General features: G+C 34.4%; 2 protein-coding genes across 2 annotated transcripts; one reads left to right on the forward strand and one right to left on the reverse strand.

Moving 5' to 3' along the window:
• Positions 1–250: 250 nt before the first annotated feature.
• On the reverse strand, positions 251–27,391 carry LOC134711579 (uncharacterized). The gene is made up of 25 exons (XM_063572261.1): positions 27,253–27,391; positions 20,293–22,180; positions 19,823–19,916; positions 19,396–19,480; positions 18,128–18,290; positions 17,704–17,739; positions 17,187–17,267; positions 16,382–16,498; positions 15,954–16,052; positions 15,326–15,481; positions 14,940–15,032; positions 12,354–12,467; positions 11,638–11,733; positions 11,140–11,336; positions 10,749–10,814; positions 10,229–10,316; positions 7,437–7,678; positions 5,982–6,904; positions 5,108–5,222; positions 4,180–4,264; positions 3,330–3,405; positions 2,821–2,970; positions 1,896–2,043; positions 1,274–1,370; positions 251–818 (listed from the first exon to the last, which is right to left on the reverse strand). The coding sequence occupies exons 2-25, from the start codon at positions 22,162–22,164 to the stop codon at positions 669–671; spliced, it is 5,343 nt and encodes a 1,780-aa protein (XP_063428331.1). The 5' UTR covers positions 22,165–22,180; positions 27,253–27,391; the 3' UTR covers positions 251–668.
• LOC134710813 (putative deoxyribonuclease TATDN2) lies at positions 24,813–26,159 on the forward strand. Its single transcript, XM_063571211.1, has one exon. It carries the CDS (start codon positions 24,813–24,815, stop codon positions 26,157–26,159), a length of 1,347 nt encoding a protein of 448 aa, XP_063427281.1.
• Positions 27,392–27,957: the final 566 nt, after the last annotated feature.

The following is a 27,957-nucleotide window of genomic DNA, read 5'->3' on the forward strand; positions in this document are numbered from 1 at the left end:
TTAGATACAAACAAATGAAAACGGAAATGTAATTTCTATCATTAAGCAAACTGAAAAAAACTTTGCATTTCGTACTTACGAATGGACAAAACAAGAATATGTTTGTGTCTGAATATTAGTTTTTTGATCAGGTAAGATTAGAAGCACTATGTCAGTGATATAGACTGGTATATGTGTACAGATATTTGACACATGAACAAAACCTTGATTCTATTGTTCATGATTTTAAAAAAAACCAAAGACATGCATATACTTGTAAAAATAGATTTATGTAACATAATAAATAGTCATACATAAATTGTAAAATAAATAAATATTTAAGACACATAAATTACAACCATGTCATTATAAAAGCTCCAATTTCATTAATATGCCTTAACAGAAAAGTTAATTTATGCCTTATTCAATTTCATTTTAAAGAAAAATGTGTACAATAATCTCTAAATCTTTTCAAAGTTGAAAAAAATAGTAGTCTTAACTTTGAACTAAAAACTCATTAAATAAAACTTCTTATAAGCAGTCCAAATCAGATTTGGAGATTTTATATTTTTACTGCTACAAATTTGTAATCATTACACGAATTGCTATGAATTATCTGTTGAAGATACAACCACAATTTATAATTCTTATTCAGATCTTTAAAATAAATATGTAAAAATTCTTCTTCATCATTTCCATGCAGCATTCTTTCCTTTATTTTGAATATGTCTATTAGGACCAACAGATGCTACTTTTCTTTCTATTTTCTTTGTCTGCCCTTGAGATTTTCCATTTTGACCTTGACTGGTATCCGGTCTTGATTGAGCACTATCTGATACCTTTAATATACAATTTAAAAATACAGATTTTCTTATAACTTTTTATAAGACCAGATAATGAATTATACAAGGTTTTACTTATGATACACAATTGACTAAATATTCTTAGCAGTTGATTGATTGGTGATGGTTTTAAACTGTGTCAGCACTTATGAATTTCAACAGTTTCTTAATCATAATAGAAACTGACATTTGTTTAAAAGCATTTACATTGTAATAAAACTCAAAATGTTTATATTTTTTTTCTCACAAATCTTTCCCTGATAAAGGTTGCAGAAGCCTTTTTTGATATACAGGGGAAAAATAGGATTTTAGTGATATCATTTTTTCTGCAAATCAATAACCAAGATTGATCAAAAGACAAACAAAATGGTAAACCATTAGAGACGTGCAAATACCTATAAAACCCTTTTTTATGATGATTACTGTCTGAATACTAGTGTTAGTGTTCTCACCTTTGACATCTGACCTCTCAGATTTTTCTTCACTTTATCCCTAGGCGACCTTGGTGATTCAACTTGTTGTCTAAAATTAACTGTTTTTTGTGGATTTCTAAAATATATATTTTCTAAAGTATTATGATAGCCAATGTCTGTAATCTTATATAGCAATAACAGTGTACACTACTAGAAAATCAAATTATTTCAATATTTTTATCAATGCTAAAAATGTGACAAGAAAAACTGGTAGTTATTTGTTATCAATATTCTACTGCATCATATTTTTTAATCATATTTATCAATCTTGCATTATTGTTGGTTGTAAAAGATTTGTATTAATAAATCTGAATTTTGTTGATTTTTTTTGGTAATTTGGTATCTTATACAAAGTACACAATCAAAACTTATGCATGTCAACATATTTTGTCCATAATATACAGTGATAAATGTTTTGCAAATCAAATGAATATTATACATTGGAAGAAAACGCTTTTTTTCATTTACTTCATTCATTCATTAAATAAGAATGTGTCTAGGAGGGCTTTTGTCTGGTGGTGATTTGTAAAGGGGTCTGTTGTTTAGGGCCTTATGTCCTAGACCCTAAACATATTTTCTATCTACATGATATAATACATACTGTATCTGCATATTTCTAAGTAAGCTGACAATTTCTACTAAATGTTCATCCTCATTAGTTTTCCCTGATAATTGATCCTTATGTTTCTCAAGGTATTTTGAGATTTCTGCCAAATGTTCTGGCTGTAGTACTCCTTGGAAAGAATTGCCTTTAAAGAAAATAATTTCATTATCTCAAAAAATAAATAATTACAAATCTTTAGTAAAACAAGTTAATTGTAATGTAAATTTAATTAAGAAATAATGACATAAGATGTATGTTTCTTTACTATACGTTATTTTGATTGGCCAACAGCAATTTTGCTTCATTCTTCATTTCAAAATAAATTGCAGGAATTGTAACATACATGATGACACATGTTTCCACAATAGAGTGCACAGGTAAATAAAAGAAAACTTGATAGTAATCATGTTTTCATTGTCATAGTGAAAAAATGTAATTATTAGTATTGAATGTTTCTTTTAGTAGTTCCATAGAGTTGTTACAGCATTAGGCATGCATACATTTTTAGAATGAAACAGTTCCGCACTTCATACAAAATTTACTTCAGCCAACACTTTTAAATCCAAATGAATTAACAAAAAGAACCATTCAATTCTTAAGTTATCATGTTGAAAGGCAGAAATTTGACTGATTCAACACTAATAAATCTCCAAACTCAAAGAGGGCTGAAACAAATTTGCATAGGGATGGCCAAGTTGAAATATTTTTTTTACCACAACTTTCACTTTAAGCTTATCATTTTTTTATGTTGCACACCTTCTAGCAGTGAATAATAATTCCAAGTTTCATTACCAAACTCCAAAAAGAATAAAAGTTGGAGAGTGCAACAATTTTGACCAACAGATGCATGCATTATAAAGCTGATTACTTTCAGTCTTCCCCCAATTAAAAAGGGGGCTCTTATAATTCATGATATACATACCAACAGCTTTACTGCCCTGTGCTGTTGGTACTTTAACAGCTCTTCTGTCTGTTTCATCATGCAATGCTGGTTTCTCCCGTAATTCTTGTATCCGTGACAATTCTCTCTGTATCTGTGCTGCTTGAGCCGTATCGTTTAAATCTAATTCTTCTACAGTTAAATAAACAAATATTAGTTATAATTGGTGCATCAATACTTTAATAGAACACAACCTCCTAAAAAAGACCAGGATTGAAATAAAAAATGTACTAATGAAATAACTGAGATATCTTGTACTAAATTTTGTTTTTAAAACTAATTATTATGCACACCTCATTTTGTTAATGAAATAATTATTTATGCATTTTAGTTATCAATTTAAGAAAAAATGATTAATTAATAATTAAGTTTTGTACTTGAAAAATGGTTGTATTGAAAATGAAAATTGTTGAATGTTTATTAATCTTTATTAGTAAATTGTCCTATATCAATTATACTACATTGTGTACTAAGAAATATACAATACATACCTGTTTGATCATGAGAAAATATTGATGCATGTTCATCTTGATCTATCCCTGGATCACCAGGGGGTTTCTGTAAAAGCTGTAAAAAAATGATAACAGTTTCATTTTGTGATCATCACTTTTAAGCACCTCATTTAGGCTATTTAGTGGCAGCAAGTTTTTATTGGTGCAGGAAGCCAAAGTTCCTTAAAAAACCATTGACTTCCGATAGGAAAACTGACAATCCTAGTCAATTAGGATTGAAGTCGAGTTCATCCCACCAGCAGGATTTGAACTCACAACCTCAGTGTTGACTGGCAAGTGGTTACAGTAGTAACTACTTGGACCTTTTGGCCACGAAGGCCCTTCTAAACTTTAAACTTGATAATGAACATTCAATCTCCTGTTTTAATTAGCTAAGAAGGAGTCAACAAACTATTATAGCCATGTTGAAATTGTAGATTTTGTCCTGATAAATCTTGCTAATTATTAAAAAGGTTTTTTTTTTCATATTATAGTTTTTAAGCTAACAAATAAAAACACAAAAAAGTAAAAATCTATAACATCTATATCATTTTTACCCTCTATTCATCCATGCACTCATTGTTTAATCTGTTATTACTGATTATTTTTTGCAATTTAAAGTCTATCTATCAAATTTTTCAATATAATAGGCAAACATTTGAAAAATTGGTTAAAATCATCCTATAAGGGCAATATCTCCTATAAATAGTCATTCAACAGATTTATTTGCTAGGGCTTTTCTAGATAATAAACATCCTTGTTTTAAGCCATGACCACCATGTTGGTCAACATTTAAGAGATTCACAAAGCAGAGCATCCCCTGTATGAGTCAACATAAATTCCTACCTACCATGTGTATATAATGTTGTAACTCTCCCTGTCTGTACTCATGCTCTTCAACTTTATCTGAGATCTCATTGTATTCATTGGCAAGTCTGAAAATCAGGATAAGAAATTAAGACATGATGTATTTTTCTAAAACTTAATTTAATATCATTTAAGCCATCTATTTACAACTGTTTTATACTATTTTAAGTATAAAAACATACTTAAAGTGTAGTAAAAATGTAAATGGTGGCAATTGAAAGGTAAAATGTAACATATTTCACTAACTTGTAACTTAATGTTAAGATCATTTTGGCTATCTGTATAATATGTTGGGGCCTTTTAGTGTACAGTATGAGTTTTTCATTGTTGAAAGCTGTACAGTGACCATGTTTATCTATGTTATTTGAGCTTTGATAGATAATTATCTAATTGGCAATCTCACCACATCTTTTTAGTAATAAATATACACTTAAAAGTGGTTAAAATATAGATGGTGGCAACTGAGAAGTTATAATGTATTTTTCTAAACCTCAATTTAAGATCATTCTAGTCATCTGTATACATCACTAATAATATAAAGTGTAAACATATCCTTAAAATGTAGTTAAATCGCACAAACTATTTTCACTCCAAGATAGTGAATGACCATTCCAAGCAGCAGTTATTACTTATTCTAATGCTGCAAGACATGTTACACCATTTTGGTTCAATCACATCCAGTGGCTAATTCAGGGGAGAGGGTTTGATAATAAAAAAAATGTCATTTTTTGGCATCAATTCATCAAAAAGTAATTTGCCTCATACCACTCTGCTTTATTTCAAGTATTACAGACAAATACTCCCCCCCCCCTTTTCCCTTTTCCATGACTCCTCACATCTACCATCAATTCTATGGAAATCTAGTCTACAACAAAGGCGCACAAATTTCTAATTTCAAAGTAAGTAACTACCTGACAGATTCATTGAGTAAAGGATCATGGTCCTGTTGTAAAGCTTGCGTTCTTGTCTGTTTAGTTGGCGGGGAGTAACATGCTGACTGAGGTTGCTGATGAAGATGGGACATATCTGTAATTGAATACATATAAGGATGAACAAACATGACACACGAGTAAAAAAATATTGAATGTATTCATAAATATGAACAAACATGATACAAAAGTAACAGAATATTGAACTATATTGAACTGTCAATGAATTCTACACAGTTCAGCAAAAATAATTAACAAATATGAAAAAAAAAAAAACTATAATAATTAATCTTATGCATGATTTTTATTTTTTTAAATGTTTCTTTGTAATGATGTAATTTTTTATATAAATTTACTAACAAAGCTTTTAAGTTATAAGCTTCAAAATAAAGGGTCCCAAAATTGTATAAATGCAAAATTTAATATATATGCACTATTCTATAGATAAATGAGGTAAATAAAGAAGAAACATACAAAAAAAGTATAAAATAAGTCTTGACATGTTTAACCCTGCCACATTCTGTATGTATGTGCCTGTCCCAAGTCAAGAGCATGTAATTCAGTGGTTGTCATTTGATGATGTGATACATATTTGTTTTTCATTCATTTTTTGTACATTAATTAGGCTGTTAGTTTTCTATTTTGAATTGTTTTACATTTGTCATTTCAGGGCCTTTTATAGATGACTATGAGGTATGGGCTTTGTTCATTGTTGAAGGCTGTACAATGACCTATAGTTGTAAATTTCTGTGTCATTTTATCTCTTGTGGAGAGTTGTCTTATTGGCAATCATACCACATCTAATTGATTTTAGGATAAACTTTTTTCTTGAATAGTGATACTAATTTATATTTACCTGGGTGATGACTAGATAACTCAGAATCTGGTGGAGCTATAAAACTCTCTTGTTGTTGTGGTGGACGGATAGGCACAGCCATTCCCATTTGGCCAATGTAATCATCCTGATGACTACTCACATGACTAGCATGTGACTTGTTTAAATCATGTGACTGATTGTCCTGTGACCTCAATGATTGTCTAAGCCAATGATCAACAGATTCACTATAAGTTTGTCTATGAGGGTGTTGTTGACCTTGAACTTGACTTGCATTTGATTGAACATGTCCATAGTTTTGTGAATCATTTTTTAATCCAACCACAGAAGACATCTGGCTCATATTAAGAGCATGTCCTTGACTAACAGAATCATTCCTTGACCCTGTTAAAACTGGAGGGTCAGGTCTGTTGGCATTCAGTAACATTTGTAGATGATTATTAAATTCATCTGTTTCATCTACAGGATAACTCAGAGGAGGATGTGAATAACTCATAGCAGGACTCTGAAGCGCATGACCTTCAGAATCATTTCCTTCGGGATAACTTTCAGATACATTTTCTTGATGATAACCTTGAGATACATTTCCTTGGTGATGACTTTGAGATAAATGTCCTTGGTGATGACCTCGAGATACATTTCCTTGGTGGTGACCTTGAGATACATTTCCTTGATGATGACCTTGAGATACATTTCCTTGGTGATGACCTTGAATTAAATTTCCTTGGTTATGACCTTGAGATATATTTCCTTGGTGATAAACTTTCTTAGGATTAGGAGAGGATGGATAAGATGCAGATTTTGTCTCCTCATGGGTACTGTATGACATTTCAGGTCTCAGAGGAAGGGTCTGGTGAGGATCAGGGTAAACATCATTGTCCTGTTGGTTAGCAGGTTGTCCATTACCATATGCTGGGAAAGGCTGTGTTGTGAAGCTTGAAAGACTGAAAAAAGACAGCATAGTTCAAACAGTACAGTGAATAAAGGATATATGTTTGTTTACACGGGACTCCAAGAATTCTCAACATGAAAGCAATAAAGCAATGCACAGAGGGAGGCTAGAAGAGAAAGGATAATTGAAACATGCTTTCAAGGTCAGATGTGTTATCACATTTTTGATGTACATATAAAGAGTCTAGTACTTTCCTTAATATACTTAAGTCAAATAAATTCACAACTAACTATAATATAAATCCTGTTGGCGCCATGTGTTGCAACTATAATTGATCATACCTATACTAAATTATAATTACTTGAATCTAAATACAACACTGTAAAACTTTTCTTACTGAAGATCCATAAGATTTGCATAATGGTATATGTAGTTCAAATACTTTTTAAAAGTTACAAAGAACAACTGTGTATATCCTAACTGCACTTAACATAGCTTATCAATACTGTAAATATAAAGTATGCATGAGCATGTGCAATGAGTTAGCATAAAAGACAACAACCCAAAAACAAATAGTAGTTTACCTTTGTAAAAGTTGTTGCATATGCAAAGATGTCTGAAAATCTGTCAAATTTACTTCAGTGGAAACAGGAACATCATCTCTTGTCATACGAGATTTATTTCCCCTTTGTGCAGCAGACGGTGCCTGTTCTCTACTGCTAAGGTCAGAGAGCTGAAGTGAGTTGTCTTCTCTAGGCCTAGAATTAGTTCCATTTTGGGAAAGACTAAACTCAGCAACTTTTGACGGGCCATTGAACTGTCCTCTCTGTAACATATACAAACATCCAAATATATTGTTGTTCATATAAGTTGAAACACTTTTCCTAGAGATAATGTGTAAACATGACTATTTCACTAACAAACAAATGTAAAGTTCTGTGGAAAATGTGATTAATCTTAACAATTCTTTTGTTTTTTAACATCTGTTGTTATTATGTTTTATTTTTTCATAAGTAACATGAATTCAAACGGTCAAGTTGTTTTTATTGGCAACACAAATTTTCCTGTGAAACAGTCTATCAACCAGATGCTCCGCAAGGCGCAGCTTAATACGACCGCAGAGGTTGAACCCTGAACGGTTTGGGAAAGTATGGACACAACATTCAAGCTGGATTCAGCTCTAAATTTGGATTGTGATTAAATAGTTGACACAGCATAGGTTTCTGACACAGAATGAATGTGGTCTAATGAAATTAAAAAAAAATTGCCTTTGAGCAATTCACTATGCTGTTGAATATTAATCCTCTCAAAAAAATGTTTGAAGAAATTTTCTTTTTATTTATGAAATCTGAAATGAGAAAAATTGACCCCCTCCCCCCCAATTTTGTTTTCACATCCCCCTTTCCCTTATTCCAAAACTGATCTCAATTCAAATTTCTAAGGGAGTTTGCAACAATAACTGCTCATTTATATACATCATAAAATATTAAAATGTATAAAAAGTGCTTGTTATCACTAAATGGTAAAGATTGTTTTAATTTATTAGTTGGTAGTAAAAGTGAAAATGAAATGTATATTGTATAAAACAATGATTTAAGTTGATTCAACTACTATTCTGGACAAAGAACAATAACTAAAATTTCAAAGAATATTGAAAATATCTTGCTTTTGCACAAATATCTATTCTGGACAAAGAAAGATAACTCCAATTGAAAATTGATTGCTATTGCACAATATTGTGCAATTAGATATTTCTTGCTATTGCGCAATACTGTCAATTGAAGATTTCTTGCTATTGAACCATTTTGTGCAATTGAAAATGTCTTGCTATTGCACAATACTGTACAATTGAAGATTTCATGCTATTGCTGAATACTGTGCTATTGAAAATTTCTTGCTATTGCACAATACTTAATATAATAATTTTGAATCCTGATATGGACCAACTTGAAAACTGGGCCCATAATCAAAAACTAAGTACATGTTTAGATACAGCATATCAAAGAAGCGCAAGAATTCAATTTTTGTTTAAATCAAACTTAGTTTAATTTTGGACCCTTTAGACCTTAATGAAGACCAATTTGAAAACGGGACCAAATATTAAGAATCTACTAACACAAATAGATTTGGCATATCAAAGAACCCCAATTATTCAATTTTTGATGAAATCAAACAAAGTTTTATTTTAGACCCCTATCTGGACCAACTTGAAAACTGGGCAAATAATCAAAAATCTTAGTACATTTTTAGATTCAGCATATCAAAGAACCCCAAGGATTCAATTTTTGTTAAAATCCAACTAAGTTTAATTTTGGACCCTTTGGACCGTAATGTAGACCAATTTGAAAACTGGACCAAAAATAAGGAATCTATATACACAGTTGGATTCGGCATATCAAAGAAACCCAATTATTCAATTTTTGATGAAATCAAACAAAGTTTAGTTTTGGACCCTTTGGGCCCCTTTTTCCCAAACTGTTGGGACCAAAACTCCCAAAATCAATCTTGACCTTCCTTTTATGGTCATAAACCTTGTATTTAAATTTCATTGATTTCTATTCACTTATACTAAAGTTATTGTGCAAAAACCAAGAATAATGCTTATTTGGGCCCTTTTTGACAATAATATAACTGCTCATTTAAATACATCATACAATATTAAAATGTAATAAAAAGAACTTGTTATCACTGAATGATAAAGATTGTTTTAATTCATCAGTTGGTACTAAAAATGATAATACATTGTATATTGCATAAAACAATGATTAAAGTTGATTCAACTACTATTCTATACAAAGAAAGATAACTCCAATTGATTTCTACTTACTTAACCTAAAAAAAAGAATATGCTTATTTAGGCCCTTTTTTAACCCCTAATTCTTAACTGTTAGAACCAAAACTCCAAAAAATCAATCCCAACCTTCCTATTGTGGTCATAAACCTTGATTCAAAATTTCATAGATTTCTATTTACTTAAACTTAAGTTATTGTGCAAAAACCAAGAAAATGCTTATTTGGGCCCTTTTTGGCCCCTTATTCCTAAAATGTAGAGATCAAAACTTCCAAAATCAATCCCAACCTTCCTTTTGTGGTCATTAACCTTGTGTTAAAATTTCATAAATTTCTATTCACTTTTACTAAAGTTAGAGTGCGAAAACTAAAAGTATTCGGACGACGATGACGCCAAAGTGATAGCAATATACGACGAAAAATTAAAATTTTTTGCGGTCGTATAAAAACCTCACCTACAACAGAAATCATTGCAAAAGTGCTTTTAACATTGATTTTAGGAAGTATATATAACTTTTAAATAAATATGAATATGACAAGGTTAATGCAAGTAAAAATTGTAACTGTGTCTTAAAATAAACAATACCTTTCTCTGAGGAGTAGTAGCCAGCAGACTGAGGGCTTCATTCCATTGTGACTGCATCATTTGTTGAAGTTTCAGCAATATATCAGTTCTAAAAATAACCACAGAATATTATAGTCATTGGGTAAGCTATACTAAGCATTGCAGTAATAACATGATTTCTGATTAAAAACTCCAGTGTGGTGACAAGTACAAGTGACTGACATCAAAATAATATGAAGATTAAAAAAAAAAGGGAAGTACTTAGATAAACAATTTTTTATCACCACCACGGCAACATGTGATTGTTTCAGTTGTTGATTAACATGACATGTGTTGTATGAGTATGAACTTTCACAATATAGAGAGATGTATTTGCTTATTTGATTTCCAGTGTGTACATGGCAAGCATTTTCAAATGAATTTGACATAAGTCTACTCCAATGTAATTATCAAAATCATAAACCTACAGTAATTTGTTTGCTACTTATATAATGTCATAATTAATTCATTAGTTATGTAAGTATATACATTGAATATTTACCTCTGTTTCTCCAGTTTTTGTTTAGTATCCTGTAAATTACTTATTTCTGCTCTGTATGCTTGAAGCCTAAAATTATACAAAACTCTTCTAGTTAAGATTTAAACAACTTTAAATAAACATTTCTGTTAATTCATAAATATTCATTGGGTACAAATTTCAGTGGATTTTGTGGGTAAATGTAAAACAGGTATTCAATTTTCAACAAAAAAAATACGTCAGACTTTAGTGAATACACTATTTCAAAAATCCATGAATACACAACTTTTTCTCAATCCATGAAAATAAATGAATTTGCAATATATCATTTAACTTTATCATGAAAATCATTGTTCTCTCTTCTGAGTTATACAAGTAAACTATAAAACAAAGATCCCTTCAGATAAAGCCATACTTTTCTTCATATTCCTGTATTTGTCTACGATTTTCATCATCCCTATCTTTTAGCTGTCTATGAAAGTTAGCCAGGTGTTTCTCTAAATCTTCTTTATGACGTTGATTTAATTCCTTTGTATGTTCATAATGTTTTTCTCTCATCTCACTGTCATTTTTTTCAACACGTTTTTGAAGGTCTGACATCTGATCTGAAATCTAAAATGAACAAAGTCAATGATAAATACCCTTGTATGATACTAAACAGGAATAATGAGAAATAGCTTTAGCTAAATGTAATGAGAAATTATTAAAGATAAAAACAATAAATACTGTTAAAAATTAACAGATAGAATAAATTTTAACTAAAGAAATATTCTAAAATAAAAATTGAATCCTTTATCATAACATCAGCATATTTTTTCTGTAGTTTTCAGACAAATAATTGTACATGCATCTTTTTATTCAAATTTTAATCAAATTTTAATAAATGCAGAAAAAATAATTTTCAGATATTTACCTCTTTTTCCATCTGTGAAGCTAGCTCAGCCTCTAATGTTCTCTGTGAACTTTCAAACTTTGCTTCCATTATACCCATCTCTACTTTGAGGCTTTCCTAAAACAAACATTATTCAATGGTTAAATAACTATCATTCCTATCTGACTTGTGAATCACATACCCCAAATAAAGTAACCACCACTTTGACAGCTTAATTATCTAAGTGTATGGCTACCAATACAAATCATAACCTTTATCAGAGGTTCCAGTTTTGCTATGTTGATTTCATTAACTCACAAGGCACTTTTCATCTGCATGAAAGTCATAACTGTTCATTTACAGATAAATGTTAAACAACTGTGTTGCTTTAACTAAGCACTTCTTGTTTCTGGTATCAATGAAACAAACAATTATGTAGTTGGATTCATAATCTTCAATACAAATAGAAGGTATAGTTATTTACCGGCCTTTTTGTGCAAAGTTTTAATTTGGTGGTGACCTATCTTATTTCTTCCCAGGTTTGAGTCGGATGGTTAAAATGTTTAACAAATTTTACAAATTCATTGTCATTTTATGATCTTGCAATCTGTAGAAAAGAAACAAAATAATCAATGTTGTCTTGTCATGCAAGCATTAACATTCAATTTTACATATTAGAGAAGTTTAAAAACATAATAGATTTAAGGCCTAAATCATAGTTTTTCTTCAGAATGGTTTTTAAGTCATGAATAGAATACCTTTTCTCTCAGAACAGCATCATGTTCCATTTCCATCTTCTTTATAATTTTCTGAATTTCATGTACTTCTTCTTCCATCACTCTGTTGCGATTTGACAATTCTTCATTTTTGTCCTGGAAATAAACAAGAATCATTACAATTCTTCATTTTCTTATATTTTAAGTAATGTGGGAAACTCAAAAGGAAGCCATTGAATTAACATATTACCCATACACCAAAAGGCCAAAGCAACTTTGCTTTTTTCACATACAAATTGTATTGGCTTTATCAATATTTGGGATACACAACAAATATCCCTATTCTAAGCTCTTATTGTTTCTAAAAAATATTATTTTTAATGTAATAAACAAAGGAAAGTAAAATTTCTATGTCAACTTATATAAGCTCAAAAGGCAAATCTTCCATTTCTCTAATTTTTGTACTATATATACATTTCCTGAGCAGTGTGAGAAAATTATTTCTCCTCACTAGTGAAAAATCTGTTCTCGGCAAATGATTAGTCGAAATTTGATTATGACATCTTCATGTTTTGTTTTCTTCTGAATTTTCCTATTGTGACATCATGAAACTAGAGGCTCTCAAGAGCCTGTATCGCTCACCTGATTCTACTTGGGTTTTTGAAATCATATAAAAAAATATAAAATTTGGCTAAAAGTGACAACACAACCTCATTTATAAGGAAAGGAACATCTTTAATTTCATTCAAAAGTCCCCCACTGGCGGCCATCTTGGATGACGGATCGGCTACAAAGTAACAACACTTGGTCAGCACCTCATAAGGAACATTCATGCCATGTTTGGTTTTATTCCATTCAGTGGTTCTCTAAAAGAAGTCATTTGTATGCATTTCCCATAGGGTCCTATGTTAAACTAAGTCCCCTGCTGGCGGCCATCTTAGATGATGGATCGGCTACAAAGTAACAACACTTGGTCAGCACTCATAAGGAACATTCATGCAATGTTTGGTTTTATTCCATTCAGTGGTTCTCTAGAAGAAGTCATTTGTATGCATTTCCCACAGGGTCCTATGTTAAACTAAGTCCCCCGCTGGCGGCCATCTTGGATAATGGATCGGCTACAAAGTAACAACACTTGGTCAGCACCACATTAGGAACATTCATGCCATGTTTGATTTCATTCCATTCAGTGGTTCTCTAAAAGAAGTCATTTGTATGCATTTCCCATAGGGTCCTATGTTAAACTAAGTCCCATGCTGGCGGCCATCTTGGATGATGGATCGGCTACAAAGTAACAACACTTGGTCAGCACCCTATAAGGAACATTCATGCTATGTTTGGTTTTATTCCATTCAGTGGTTCTCTAAAAGAAGTCATTTGTATGCATTTCCCATAGGGTCCTATGTTAAACTAAGTCCCCGGCTGGCAGCCATCTTGGATGATGGATCAGCAACAAAGTAACAACACTTGGTCAGCACCTCATAAGGAACATTCATGCCATGTTTGGTTTCATTCCATTCAGTGGTTCTCTAAAAGAAGTCATTTGTATGCATTTCCCATAGGGTACTATGTTAAACTAAGTCCCCCGCTGGCGGCCATCTTGAATGATGGATCAGCTACAAAGTAACAACACTTGGTCAGCACTCCATAAGGAACATTCATGCTATGTTTGGTTTCATTCCATTTAGTGGTTCTCTAGAAGAAGTCATTTGTATGCATTTCCCATAGGGTCCTATGTTAAACTAAGTCCCCCGCTGGCGGCCATCTTGGATAATGGATCGGCTACAAAGTAACAACACTTGGTCAGCACCCCATAAGGAACATTCATGCTATGTTTGGTTTTATTCCATTCAGTGGTTCTCTAAAAGAAGTCATTTGTATGCATTTCCCATAGGGTCCTATGTTAAACTAAGTCCCCGGCTGGCAGCCATCTTGGATGATGGATCAGCAACAAAGTAACAACACTTGGTCATCACCTCATAAGGAATATTCATGCCATGTTTGGTTTCATTCCATTCAGTGGTTCTCTAAAAGAAGTCATTTGTATGCATTTCCCATAGGGTCCTATGTTAAACTAAGTCCCCCCCTGGCGGCCATCTTGGATGATGGATCAGCTACAAAGTAACAACACTTGGTCAGCACTCCATAAGGAACATTCATGCTATGTTTGGTTTCATTCCATTTAGTGGTTCTCTAGAAGAAGTCATTTGTATGCATTTCCCATAGGGTCCTATGTTAAACTAAGTCCCCCGCTGGCGGCCATCTTGGATGATGGATCGGCAACAAAGTAACAACACTTGGTTAGCACCTCATAAGGAACATTCATGCCATGTTTGGTTTCATTCCATTCAGTGGTTCTCTAGAAGAAGTTCAAAATGTAAATTGTTAACGACGACGACGACGGACGACGACGGACGACGACGACGGACGACGGACGCCAAGTGGTGAGAAAAGCTCACTTGGCCCTTCGGGCCAGGTGAGCTAAAAAGGCGACAATGCCTGATGACGTTGAATATAAAGAACACAAGTTTCTGAAAATCTTTGAAAAAGAACGATAAAAAGCATTAGAGAAACAGATTCCGACACTATAACTCGTGTATTATAATATAATCATGAACATGTGCCAACCTTTTCTTGTTGAACAACTTTAACATTTGATTCAGACACCTGGTCTATCTTGTTCAATAGTTCCTGTTCTCTTTTGAACCAATTGTCTTGTTCCTACAATAAATATATGAATGGTTTAATATGGTGGGAAATAATTTTGGATAAAGGTTAATAAGACATATATGTGTATCTTACTACATGTATATCACCCTATGTTCTTTCATGTTAATGCTTATGTACAAGATTGATTGTGCATAAAATCACAATAAAAATGCAGTAAAAAAAATTGAAGCGTTATAAAAAAAAATAGCAATTATTTGACTATTCCTCCTGACGAACTGTAAAAAGTATTTCCTTTCATACAATAAGACTTATTTATATTATCTGAGATAAAATGAATACAGTACCTGATACATCCTATCCTGTAATTGTTGGAATTTTTTATCCATCTGATCTCTGTTATCTTTTATCATATCTAATTCCTGCTTTATCAAACTCGACTTCTCTCTTTCTGTGTCTAACATCTCCTCTGCATGTCTTCTATTCCTTTCCTTTTCTTCAAACTGCAAAATCAATTAAAATTATAAAAGAAAGCAACACACCAGCATAAATCTTAAAAAGGTGATCACTAAACTTTCATGTTTATAAAAATATCATTTATGTTTCCCTTTTATGGAAAAAAAATCATAGAAAATAAATCTTTAAATTCAAAAATTCCTACTCTGGTATTTTTCAAAGTCAAAAGACATTTCTACTTCATATTTCATATATCATAATTATATTTCCGTATTCAGTGATCAGCAAAATCTGGCTCAAAACCATACTTTGTTCTCTATTTTTTTTTTTAAAGTTTACATCACAATGAATATGTTTTGTGTTACACCACAACTATATAATGTAAATTACCTAAACCAAAATTTCAACCTAACAGAGAAGTAAAACAATTTGCCCACCTACTATTGTTGACAAGCCACTAAGCAACTCTTCTGTATTGTCTATACTAACAAGATACTGACTAAGATGAACAACACATACCTGTGATCTTAGTTCCTCTACAGTGGTCTCTGCTTCATCTCTTTCAACTCTCACCACCTCTAAAGCTTGAGTCATGTCTTGTTCAAAGGAATCTATCACCTGCAAAGCAGTACAAAACTCAGATTAAACCTTAGGTGTTTCATATTATTTCTCTTTCATAAAAAATCTTTTAGCATAACTTTATATCCTATTCATCCCCATGAAGATCCATTGTTTTCCACTAAGAAGGGTTGACCCATTGAAATGTCTTGCCTTCAAACATCAATATTCAAATATTAGTATAATAAAGGTATAATTGAGTTACAATTTGCAATCAGTCTTGGTGACTTTTAAAAATATTTTTATAGATTAGGACCTCAGCTTGAGACTCACCAGTGCCCCCCAAAAATATGATCACATAAATAATAGAAGCAAGATTAAAAGAATACCTTTTGTTGTTTGTTTATTGTTTCTTCAAGTTTCATTTTCTCCTGTCTATTTTTCTCCAGTGATATTGTCTTCTCATGATCTTGTACCTTCCATCCTTCTAATACTTTACCCAATTGCTAGAAAATAAATAAAAGGTCACTTAGTTTATGTCACTTTCAGATTCATATAGATAATCAGTTATTCAACTACTGAATAGTTTTTTTTAATTTGCATATATTTGATAAAATTATCTTTTTTACATGTACAATGAATAACTTTATGAAAAAATACCTATTCAACAAGATGACAGTTACCGCCACTGCCCTCAGATCTATACTTTGTATTTTTTGTTGTTGTTGCGATATATAAATACCCTGCCACGTCTGATCTGAGTTTTTGTTAGATGTCTTTCTGCTTTATAAGTTAAGCCTATTTCAATTGATATATAGTTTGTCCTTATGTTGTGCTGTAACACCACTGTCCCAGGTAAGGGGATGGGTTGAGTGCTCTCAAAAATATTTAATCCAGCCATATTTTTTATGAGTCTGTTCAAAGTCAGATGTCTCTTGTTCAGTGTGATGTTGGCTCATGTTTGTCTTATTTGTTTTTGCATAAATTGTTTCATTAAAATTAGGGCATTAGTATTCTAAATTGAATTGTTTTATATTTTTCAGGCCAGGGCTTTATGTAGCCAACTATAGGGGTCTAGTTTTTCTAAATGTTGAAGGCCATATGGTTGCTTACTTCATTGGATAATTGTCTTATTAGCGATCATACCACATCTCCCTATTTTCATACTGTTAAAAAGTATATTTGGTGAATTACCTTGTCTAACTGTTCAATCATTATATCTTTCCGTTTATCTGTAGACACTGCAACTGCTAGCTGTTGTTGTGTTTCTAAATGCTGTCAAAAAAGTATGAATAGTTTTAAAATATTCTGAATATCCATGTAAGGGAGATAATTCAAATTAATTGTGTTAACTGCACAAGGCATAAAATATATTTCTCATAAATTATCAAAAACTGCCTGATTGGTAGTTAAAAATTGTTTTATTAATTATTTTTCATAAAAACATATAGTAATCAAATGGATTAACAAAATCTAAACATTTGTATAATAATTTTTTTTTGTTCATTTGACATTTTTGATTTTATGCAAAACTACCCAAAAATATCAAAATTTGAAGTACAGTGAAAGTAGTCCTACTTTACCAAATGCATATATGCAAAGAAATTTTTAACATCAGTACAAAAGTTTTAAAAATGAAAATTCAAATTCAGAAATATTAGTATTTTTACTTTACATCAATCATCTTAATTCACTGTTACCAAGAACTAACCTTTATATTCAGCTTCTGTATCTGTTGTTCACAATGCTGAAACAACAACAAGATATGCTTTATTCCATATAAGAATGCCAATAATTAACCAACAAAAATACATAATCTGTATTATACAAAATTGCCTTTCATATTCATTCCTTGATAGTGTCATCACCAAATGTGACTAATCACTGGATGTGTACTTGCCACAAAAACATGACAGGTGAAACTAGTGGGGTAGGAACTGTCTGCCGTTCAAGACTCAAAGCAAGTTTTATGATGAGGTTTGTGTTACTCACATTTTATACTTCTTTGATTTGTTTTGTAGTCTTTTATTTGTCCTTTCTTTTATTTTTTCTGCCCATAGTGGTTTTTTTTCTTCCACTTGAAAGTTTTTTAAATACCCCTTGGGAAGTTTTTATATAATATTTTAACAATATACCTTTCTTCTATATCTTTCTTTCTCTAAAATTTCTCTCAGTCTTGTATTTTCATTCTGTACAGATACATCATTTCTGTTTATTGAAGAGTTATCTGTCCACATACAGGCTGTGATACTTGGAAAATTCTCCAGTAACTCTGATACATTGTCCTGACCATTTCCACTGAAAGAACAATAGAAATACAATAGTGTTAAACTATGCTGCAAATAGGATAAGATGCATTAATCAACAACAGAAATAGGTTACACTCATATACTCATTTCCCTCATTTCTTAGGTCCATATTGCTTCACTAAATACACAGTCATCCTGCTAGTGAGGTTAAGCATTTAAATCAAAAAAAAAAAAAAAAATATACCTTCATGTGCTACTTTTTGAGTAAAATGAGGTCGAAATTTTGTATATTTGCTCAAAATTCAGATTTGTGGCCGTAATTTTTTTTTCCAAAGAAAGACATTCCTTTTTTGTTATAAAAGATAAACACAAATTGTTTTTTGTTAAATAATCGGTAATTTCTGTATTTTATAAGTATCATAAAAAATTGTGCATTTTTTATTCATAAATAACTCATATTTATCAAATGTTCATGAATTGAGGAAAATACGTCATTTTTTGCTGCATGTTTATCAACATTAAAAAAAATCCTCGATTTACAGTTTTATAAAATTTGGGTCACATAATCTCCCTGCAAAATGAAACAAATTGCTGTTTTGAAAAATAGGGGTCCATGAACTCGTTTTCAAATTAAATCAGTTTGAATGATAAAAATCAGTAGAAAAATGCACCTTTTCCCGATATGTCACAGTTTGACGTCGCGAAAATAACATTTTACGTTAGCAACGTCATTACCTCCCCTGTAACTGTATCGTATGCCCTTAATACGAATTATTCATTAGAATAACTATGTACAATTGGAATTAGATTGAGTTTTGATTTTTGGTGTTTTAACATCACTTTTAATCTTGGCATTTAGGCTATTTCGTGGCGGCAAATTTTTATTGGTGAAGGAAGACCTTCGATAGGATAGCTGACAATCCTAGTCAATTAGGATTGGAGTCGAGTGCACTAGCATGAGCAGGGTTTGAACTCACAACCTCAGTGTTGACTGGCTAGTGATTCCAGTAGTTACTACTTAGACCACTCGGCCATCGAGGCCCCAATTAGAATTAGATGAAACTAATTAATATTTGGTGTCCTTTTGAATGGAATTTGTAGTCACTCCCTTCAACAGATGCCTTATATTTAATATAAAACAGTAATTATGTTACCTCATTACTGAATATTCCACATTTCCTGGGTATGGTTCATTGTGAACTTCCTCATGATCATCATTGAAGTCAAATGATTTCGCTCCTACAAATAAGAAAGAAAAATAAGTTAGTCAGCTCACTGTTTTCAAATTCTAATGAGTATTGAATTTTTTCAACCTATTAAAATGTGTTTCAATCAAAAAATAATGTCCACTGATATATAATTTCAATTAGGCAGATACATCATATATTGATTGACACCATATTTGGGCTTGTGACGTAACATACATTTTGTAGGTTCAGCGGTTATATTTTCTGGCACATGAAATGCAACCATATTGAATACTGGCAACAAGAAGGCTAAATAATAAATATTATATTTCAGGTCTTTACTCAATCACACACTTTACAAGTTCATAAACTTCTCTAAATATTGGTGACTTACCCATCATTGAATTAGATTCGCTCGTGGATAATTTCAACATATTCTTTAACTGACTACGAACATCTTCCATTCCCTGTACATCCAAACTACTATCCTACAATGAAAGTTTAAAATATATAAAAATAAGATACCTGTTAAATGGTTCATTTTTTTATAAGTTTGTGTTGCTAAATAAACTCTAAAATATTTTATTTCCTTACCAAAATTTCTAATTTAAATTCAACTATGATTGTAGTATTCTTAGATGGACCAGAAAAAAAGCTGACAAAATTTTACCTAATTTTTAAATTTCACAAAGTTATCAAACCTGCTTTTGAGATTTATTTAAAAATCCTAATTCTAAGTTAAAAAATAAGTTAACAAAGTCAATTTCTGTATGATGATAATCAAAATCCAAGATGTCAGAAAATCAACACAAAAGTGTAACATAGGTTGCTTTAAATCAAATGTATAGGAACATGAAAACTTACATGAGCTTCAGAATAATGTTCCATTTGTGAGACAGGTGAGTAATCTTCCTTTGTCTTATGTTGCTCTGAAATCCTACCACGGTCTACTTTGTTTCCTCCTTTATTCACTGGCACACCACCATATCTACTTTGTCCATCTGTAGGACCAATATTACCTCTAGATACTGATACACTATTATCTCTACTCTGGCCCTGTACAGCCTGTCTAGTATTCCTGTTTGCTGGAAAAGAATCTCCAACTTTGTTCAAACTCTCAGTTGACTGCCCACTACCCATTCTCACATTTCCTTTAGCTTTAACAGGTAGTTGGGAAGTCTTTTCCTGTGCTCTTCCCTTTGGTTCCTCTCTTACCAATCTAGATTTTGCATGCTGGGCAAGAACTTCCCTTTTCTGTGCTCCTTTTTCCAAGTAGGATTGTTGATCTCTGTTTCCTTGCCCTTTTGCATAATTCCATGGTTTTTTATCGACAGGCTTTCCCTCTGGTTTGTTGCTTGCTGCCATTTGAGACCTACTTGTGTCCTTCATCTGTACATCATGTGTTGGATTGGTCATTGCCTGTCCTCTTCCACCACTGGTTGCATGCTGATTTACTACTGCTGACATTTGAGCCATGTTCTGTACTTGTTGGTTCCTATTGACTGGTACCTTATTTTGATGAGGGTTATAAACTCTATCCTGACCTGAGTGAATACTGGCAGTATTTGCTTCATGATTCTGTTGTGAAGAAAGAAACCTTTGGGTTTGTGGCTCATCAAGGTCAATTAGTTTCTGGCTGAATCCTCCACTCTGATTTAAACTATCTGGAGTTATAGGACTATGACCAAACTGATTTTGTTGTGGAACTGACACAAATATTTCTCTCGTTTCAAACAGCTGTGAATGCTGTAGACTTGGACTTATACTGTGATGGTGGGGAGACTGTCCATGACTTGGTGAATACTTTGGTGACCTTCTATCCCCACCAAATGTTGGAATAGATTGTTGTGGTGAATTTCTAACCACTTTCTGTTGTCCTTGTGTTTGGTAATTATCTCTAAATGGAGAAATATCTGTTTCATTAAGTGTTTGTTGAGTAAGTTCAAAGTTTTCATGTGTGCTTTCATAGTTTACGTTCTGAGAGACTTTTGGTCTCATTTGTTGTCTTGACAAGGACGGAGATTTCATACCTGAATCAAAATGTTCTTCTTGATAATTATTAAGATCATGTAAAGGGGAGAAAATAACCTTACTATCCAGTTCCTCTTCTGGCTCACTTTGATTTGGGGAAGTTTTCAACTCATAAAAATTTCCATCAGGCGAGTCATTACGATTCATTCCTGAATTTTCAATAAACTGTTCTCTTGTGATCATTGAAATACTTCTGCTATTATGATCAGGTGTTGATGCAGATCTATTGATTCCTCTTGGCAGAATAACATCAGTCATAGCAGTTTCATCAAGAGAAGAGAAATCTAGCTGTTTGATTGGACGAAATACCACTGATTCACTATCACCAGCTACAAAACCAGAGCTCTGTGAAAACATTGGGCTTCCATCTGGACGGGATCGCTGATATGCTGCATTATTTCCTGTTTGCTCTTGTTGGTTATTACCTATTTGAATGAGCTCTTCATCTCTAAGCATACTTTCATTTTGAGAATTCAATCCATCACCTTTACTCATAAATGACTGTCCTGGGAAATCGCTAGGGTCCATGTCTTCAAAATTTTGCCCAAGAAATTGAGAATTTGGCTCTAAATATCTTTGAAAGTCAACTGCATTCTCCTCATCTATATAATGTTGTTGATCATTCTCATATGGTTCATCCTGGCCTGTTTGTTGCAAGCCATGTATTAAACGGTTAGTTAGTTCCTGGTTAAATTGGCCTTCCATCTTTGACCATCAGTAGCTGAAAAATAAAATAAAAATTGTGTCAAACTTTGTGTACTACTTATACCTTAAAATTAAATATATTTTTAGTATGGGGGTCAGCATATTTTTTTTACAGTTCACCTTAGCTTTCATATTTTATTAAATTCATAACAATAAAAACTACACTGAATTCATTTTTATTCCTTATAAATATATATTTTTCATATTATTCCACTTAGGACAGATCAACATGAATGCAATGTTGACATCACTAACGCCTGACAACTATAGTATGTCTAGGATAGCTTTTTCTTGCTTTTGCAAAGAACACAATGCACACTTGAAAAAACTAATCTCTGTTCCAAGCACTTGCTTCAGGCAATAGTGGAGGCAAAATAAGGTTTGAGACCCATAACAATGCTTTAAACAAGAGCCTGTGATCTCTGTACTTCCAATTCTACACGTATTTTAAAGTAACACTACAAGTTAAACCTTGTAGCTTTTGAAATTGGTGCCACTTGAATACCATGAAGATTTGATGTCTTACAACAATCGGTTTTCCTATGAGGTCTCAGAGATTTACTATTGTAACAGGGATCTCCATGACCTGTTTTATGATGGAGGCCTGCCATATTTAAAATATTAATCGCCACTGTCAAAGATCCCTGCCATTGTTCAATAATTATTATCTTCCTCCATCGTCAAATGATACACCGTTATTACACACCATTGTCAAAATTTGTTTTTGTTATTCTAGCAGCAGCCATTTTTGTAAGCAATTATAATCAGAGGTTTCCAAGTGAAATATGAATCCGTGTCCCTCCGCCCTGATTTCGGTTCGCCCTAGTTACTGTTCGCCCTAGTTCAGTTTCCCCCTGAGATCGTTCGTCCTGATTTTTATTTTTTATTATAGTGTTGTGTTGTGTGTATTTCATGTATTTAATTGAATATGTTGAAGTCAGTCTATAATTTCGCCAAATATTTACAATGTATTATGCAGGGTTGGTAAAAACCCGGGTTTTATGAGTATTGCCCAGCCCAGTGGGAAATACTGGAAAAACCCGGTTTTTACTGGGTTTTAGTGGGTAATACTGGGTAATATAAAATACTTGTCTAAATTTTAAAGAGGATTCAGTGATAATCACAAATATAATACTTTTAATAAGATATTTATACCCTATTTTGTTTGTCTAGCATTTGTCTAGACCATGTAGACTGGCAAACTGTAAATATAAAGCAAAACATTTTTTTCTTTCAAATAAATATAACTCCTAATTTAAGAATTTTAAAACAATTACTTAATTGTAAGAAAAAATACATTTAAGTAATGTCACTTATATTTAATTAGTAATTATTCAGATTAGAACACAGATTTGTTTATGTAACAATAATCAGCCCTTATAATTGATTATTCTATAAGTTTTATTGGCATGACCCCTTAGGGTGTTTATTTAGCAATATGAATGTATCACAAATAAAATTAACAAGTCACTTAAAATAAAATGCATGTTTCAAAGTTTGAATTATTTAAATAATGTTTGGTTACTGTCACTTTGGTAATTAAAAAGGTATCTTTAAATGTACAAATCTTCTGTTCTGCCTACATATAGAATTAATAGAGAAGAGAATGAAATTGATATTTCAATTAAGTGCTTTGTGTAGCCAAAACAAAAAGGCTACTCGCCCAAACCGTCACCCTATGGTGAAACATCACGCCGGGGCACCAATGGAAAGGGTTCATCTAGATTTTGTGGGGCCCCTCCCAAAAACAGAACGAGGAAATGAACATATCCTCATGATGATCGATCAGTTTACCAAATGGGTGGAATGTGTCCCTCTCCCCGCCCAGGGCGCAGAACTAACAGCCCGTACGGCAGTGAATGAGTTCTTCTCCCGTTTCGGAAGTCCCTTTCAGGTATTCACTGATCAGGGGAGGAACTTTGAATCCCATCTGTTTAAAGCCATGTGTGACCTGCTTCAAATACACAAAAGTAGAACCACCCCATACCGCCCCTCCTCCAATGGTCAAGTAGAGCGTTGCAATCGAACGCTGATGGCTTCAGTGCGGTGCTTTGTGGGAAAAAATCAAAAGTCCTGGGATCTATTCCTTCCGCAATTAGCTGGTGCGTTCCGTGCTTCAGTCAGTAGAAGCACCGGGTTTACTCCTAATCATCTCATGTTGGGCAGAGTCAATCAACCTGCTGAGTTGATGTTCAGGGGGCCACAGGGGGAGGAAATTCAGGATAGAGAAAAATATGTTTCAGACTCAGAGGAGGCCATCCAAGGGGCACACGAGCTGGCCAGGGCCAATCTAAAAACGGCACAAGAACGCCTCAAAAGGGATTACGATCTCAAGGTGGTAGTCAAAAGGTTTAAGGTGGGGGATCTAGTGTATCAATTGGACACGGCCACCATCAAGGGAAAATGTCGGAAACTGACACCATCTTGGAAGGGCCCTGGGGTGGTGGTGGAAAGTCTCACTCCATATCGAGGTGTTCCGTGACCTGGTAGTCTCCTACCCAGGGTTAGCCCGGGTGCGCCTCACATCGCTGAGCACACTCTTCAGGGCCCTGGGGGGGGCTGCTGTTGGGGACCCCATCCATTGGGTGATAAGCCAGCTGGAGACTGTGGGGCTGACTCCAGAGGACTTGACCGCTGAGTGGGGAGCCATGGCAGCAGTGTGCCAATTGGCGCGGTGGGAGGTTCCGCGAACCTTCACGCTGTCGCCAATAAACTCACCTGCAGTCCTTATGCATTGGAGGGCGCAGGTGGAGTTGATGGCTCTACTACAGGAACATCAGCGTCAGGCCTTTCTGGGGAAGGTTAACCTCAGCTCCAGTGAGCCGTCCCAGGCGAGCTCCTCTAGTGAGCAGGGGAGTCCACCAGCCAAGGCAGGAGTTTTAAGCAGGCTGGGGGCTCCGGTTTGCACACAGGGGACTCCCAGGCCCATGGGGCAGGTTGGGGCGTTTAGTTCCACGGGGCCCTCTCCCAGGTCCATTCCCTCCCTCATGTCCCTCCCCACCCGGCCTGTACCCTCCCTCATGTCTCTTCCACGTCCTGGTCCCAGCAGGTCACTTCCGAGTCTAGGGTCAAGAGGCTCATCCTCATCTGTGGGGGCACAGGGATCAAAGTACCCGGGGAATCCCTCAGGGAGTAGGGGAGTGGAGTCTCAATTGTGCAGGGATCTTCCGGAGGCTTTTGACAGCCATATGCATCTGGATAGGTCCCTGACCAAGATGGGGCTGCCTTCTCGGACATCTCTGGGTGATTTCCTAAGGGTGCGGTTGGACCCTGTCCCTGTGGATCCAGTCAAGCTGGCTGGAGGGGTTGCAGTTTTCTGTGACCCGAAGACTTGGCCCAGTGTGCCTTTGAGGCTGGAGCCAGGGTGGGTTGGAGCAGTGGGAATCCACCCAAAGAGTGCTGGGCAGTTTGAGGACGCCGCTCAGCACCAGTTCCACCAACTGGTGTCTCACCCGAGTGTGTCCGCCCTTGGAGAGGTGGGAGTGGATTTCACTGTGGAGGAAAAACTACACGCCCGGCAGATATCGACCTTGCGATGGGCACTCCAGTCCTGCCGCTTTGACCAGCCTGTGGTCCTGCACATTAGGGGTGGCAGACTGGATAGGGTTCACGCCCGAGCCCATCGCGAGGTCTTAGAGGTTCTGAAGAGTGTGGTTGTTAATCCGCTACAGCTGATTCATCTCCACTGTTTCCAGGGGGGGATTGCTCAGGTGCGGGAGTGGCAGGACTCATACCGCAATGCTTTCTTCGGGTTTGGTATGGGTGTCAGGTCCTTTAACTCTGAGCAGAAGGAGGCCTTGAGGTCGGTGCCCCCATACAGGATTCTCTTGGAGAGTGATGCCCCTTACTTCCCCCCACCGAATGCACGGCATGGCCACCCTCATTACCTTTATGAGATGGCAAAGGTGGTGGGGACAGTGAGGGCAGACTCACCGAGGGAAATTGTACGGGTGGCCCACCTCAATGGTAGCCGTCTGTACGGAGTTAACCCGTAGGTGGGCAACTCCCAATACATGTACATAGCAACAGAAAGGCCAGTTGGCCAGTTACAATTGTTAGATAAAATAGTTATAGCCAGTTGGCTTCCAGTAAATGAATTTACAGCCCGTTGGCTCCTAAATTAACCATAGTTATAGCCAGTTGGCTCTTAGTAATGAGTTTGAGGGCCCGTTGGCCAAAAGGGAAGGATGTATATATGCCTAATCCTGGGGGGTGTGTCATGGGGATCCCGAGGGTGAGGGGAATGGGGGGTGACCAACTGTAGTTCAGTCTCCATAGGGCATGGGTGGGGGCGGGTCTACTGTGTTTCTGATCCTGTTTTTAGTATATTCCCTACTGATTTCCCTAGCATGATCTTTTGTTTTTACCCGGGGTTACTCCTTTTGTACAAAGTTGGGGGGAGTGTAGTACCTCAGGGTCATTGGTGGTGCTCCACATTGGAGGCAGATCCGGAAGACGAGAGAGCCTCGTTTCGGATCTGCCGGCAGTCGTAAACTAGAGCCAGAAGAACCCAAAAGCTGATCTAGCCGACCCAGAGATATAAATACCAGAAAGTCGTAGTTTTGCTTGCAAGTAACCACGGTAAGTTTAGAGAAACTTACATGTATATATTTCTTTTTTTAATGTAACATATACATATCATAAATGAAAATAGGGCGAACGGATCACCAGGGGCAAACAAACTCAGTGCGAACTAACCTAGGGCGAACATGAAATCAGGGCGTACGATCCCGATAATGTGAAATATCCCGCTTGTGTGATCCATGGATTTTCACATCTTAATTATAAGAATTAAAAAAAATGATATCATTCAGTACGGACACGACTGATATCAATCCTATTGCACACTACTAAAATCAAAATACTTCTGTAGACTCCCTATGTACCTAGACTCAGCTGATGTTAATCTATTGCGAACCCTGCAAGTTGATGAAATTTAAATTTCGAACTCCAAGTTTTTTTTAATTTTACCATGTTTACAGATCGTGTAGAAACACGACTAATTATTCAAAAATCGACAAAAATGTTTCACAGTTTTAAAATATATTTGCAGTGTGAGAGAAGGTACGTGATAGGTTTCTGTCTTACTTTAAATTGTTGTCAATAGTGGTTGAATATCATTCTAATCTCAGGATGGTAAGATGGAAGAAACTGTCAAACAAAAATTCATAAACAACTTTCCATGTTTGTTCATGCGCAATGAATGCAATTTGGTGCTTTCGGACTTTTTCTTGGATGCAAAGGAAAAAGTCAGAGATGAAATAATAAAATAAAAACACAAACGGTACAGTCAAACACTTCCGTGTTTGATTCTAAATTAATTTTAAAACTCTTCAAAAGTAGAAGTGGGACCGACCGTGCAACTCCAAGGGTTGTATAGCCAGTCAAGGTCGTTAAAAAAATCAATCATCATTCCAGACAATTTTATATCTTAAACAAGAACTTATTTGTGTGCTGATAATATAGATCCCTGTCTCCAACACCAGGCACATATGGACTTAAAACACAAAGTTATCTTCTTTGCATAGTACGTAAAAGGGATTAAAACTTAAAAAGTATCATTCAAAGATTTGCAATGTTCCATAGACGGCTCCGTGAATAGCTATTGTTTTAATAGATATGTAGAAAGGAGAAAGAAAGAAAGGCATTGGTAATCCCTTTTTCATAAAAGGGTGGGTGGGTGGGAGGGGGTATAAACTGTTTGATTCTGAAATGTCTTAATAATTTTTTTATTTTAGAAGTGATGTTTGCTACATGGGAACATAAATTCGAAGTAAGGGTTTTTAAAAATTC

This window comes from Mytilus trossulus, chromosome 3 (genome assembly GCF_036588685.1).
Source record: "Mytilus trossulus isolate FHL-02 chromosome 3, PNRI_Mtr1.1.1.hap1, whole genome shotgun sequence".
In the NCBI taxonomy this organism is placed as follows: Eukaryota; Metazoa; Mollusca; class Bivalvia; order Mytilida; family Mytilidae; genus Mytilus; species Mytilus trossulus.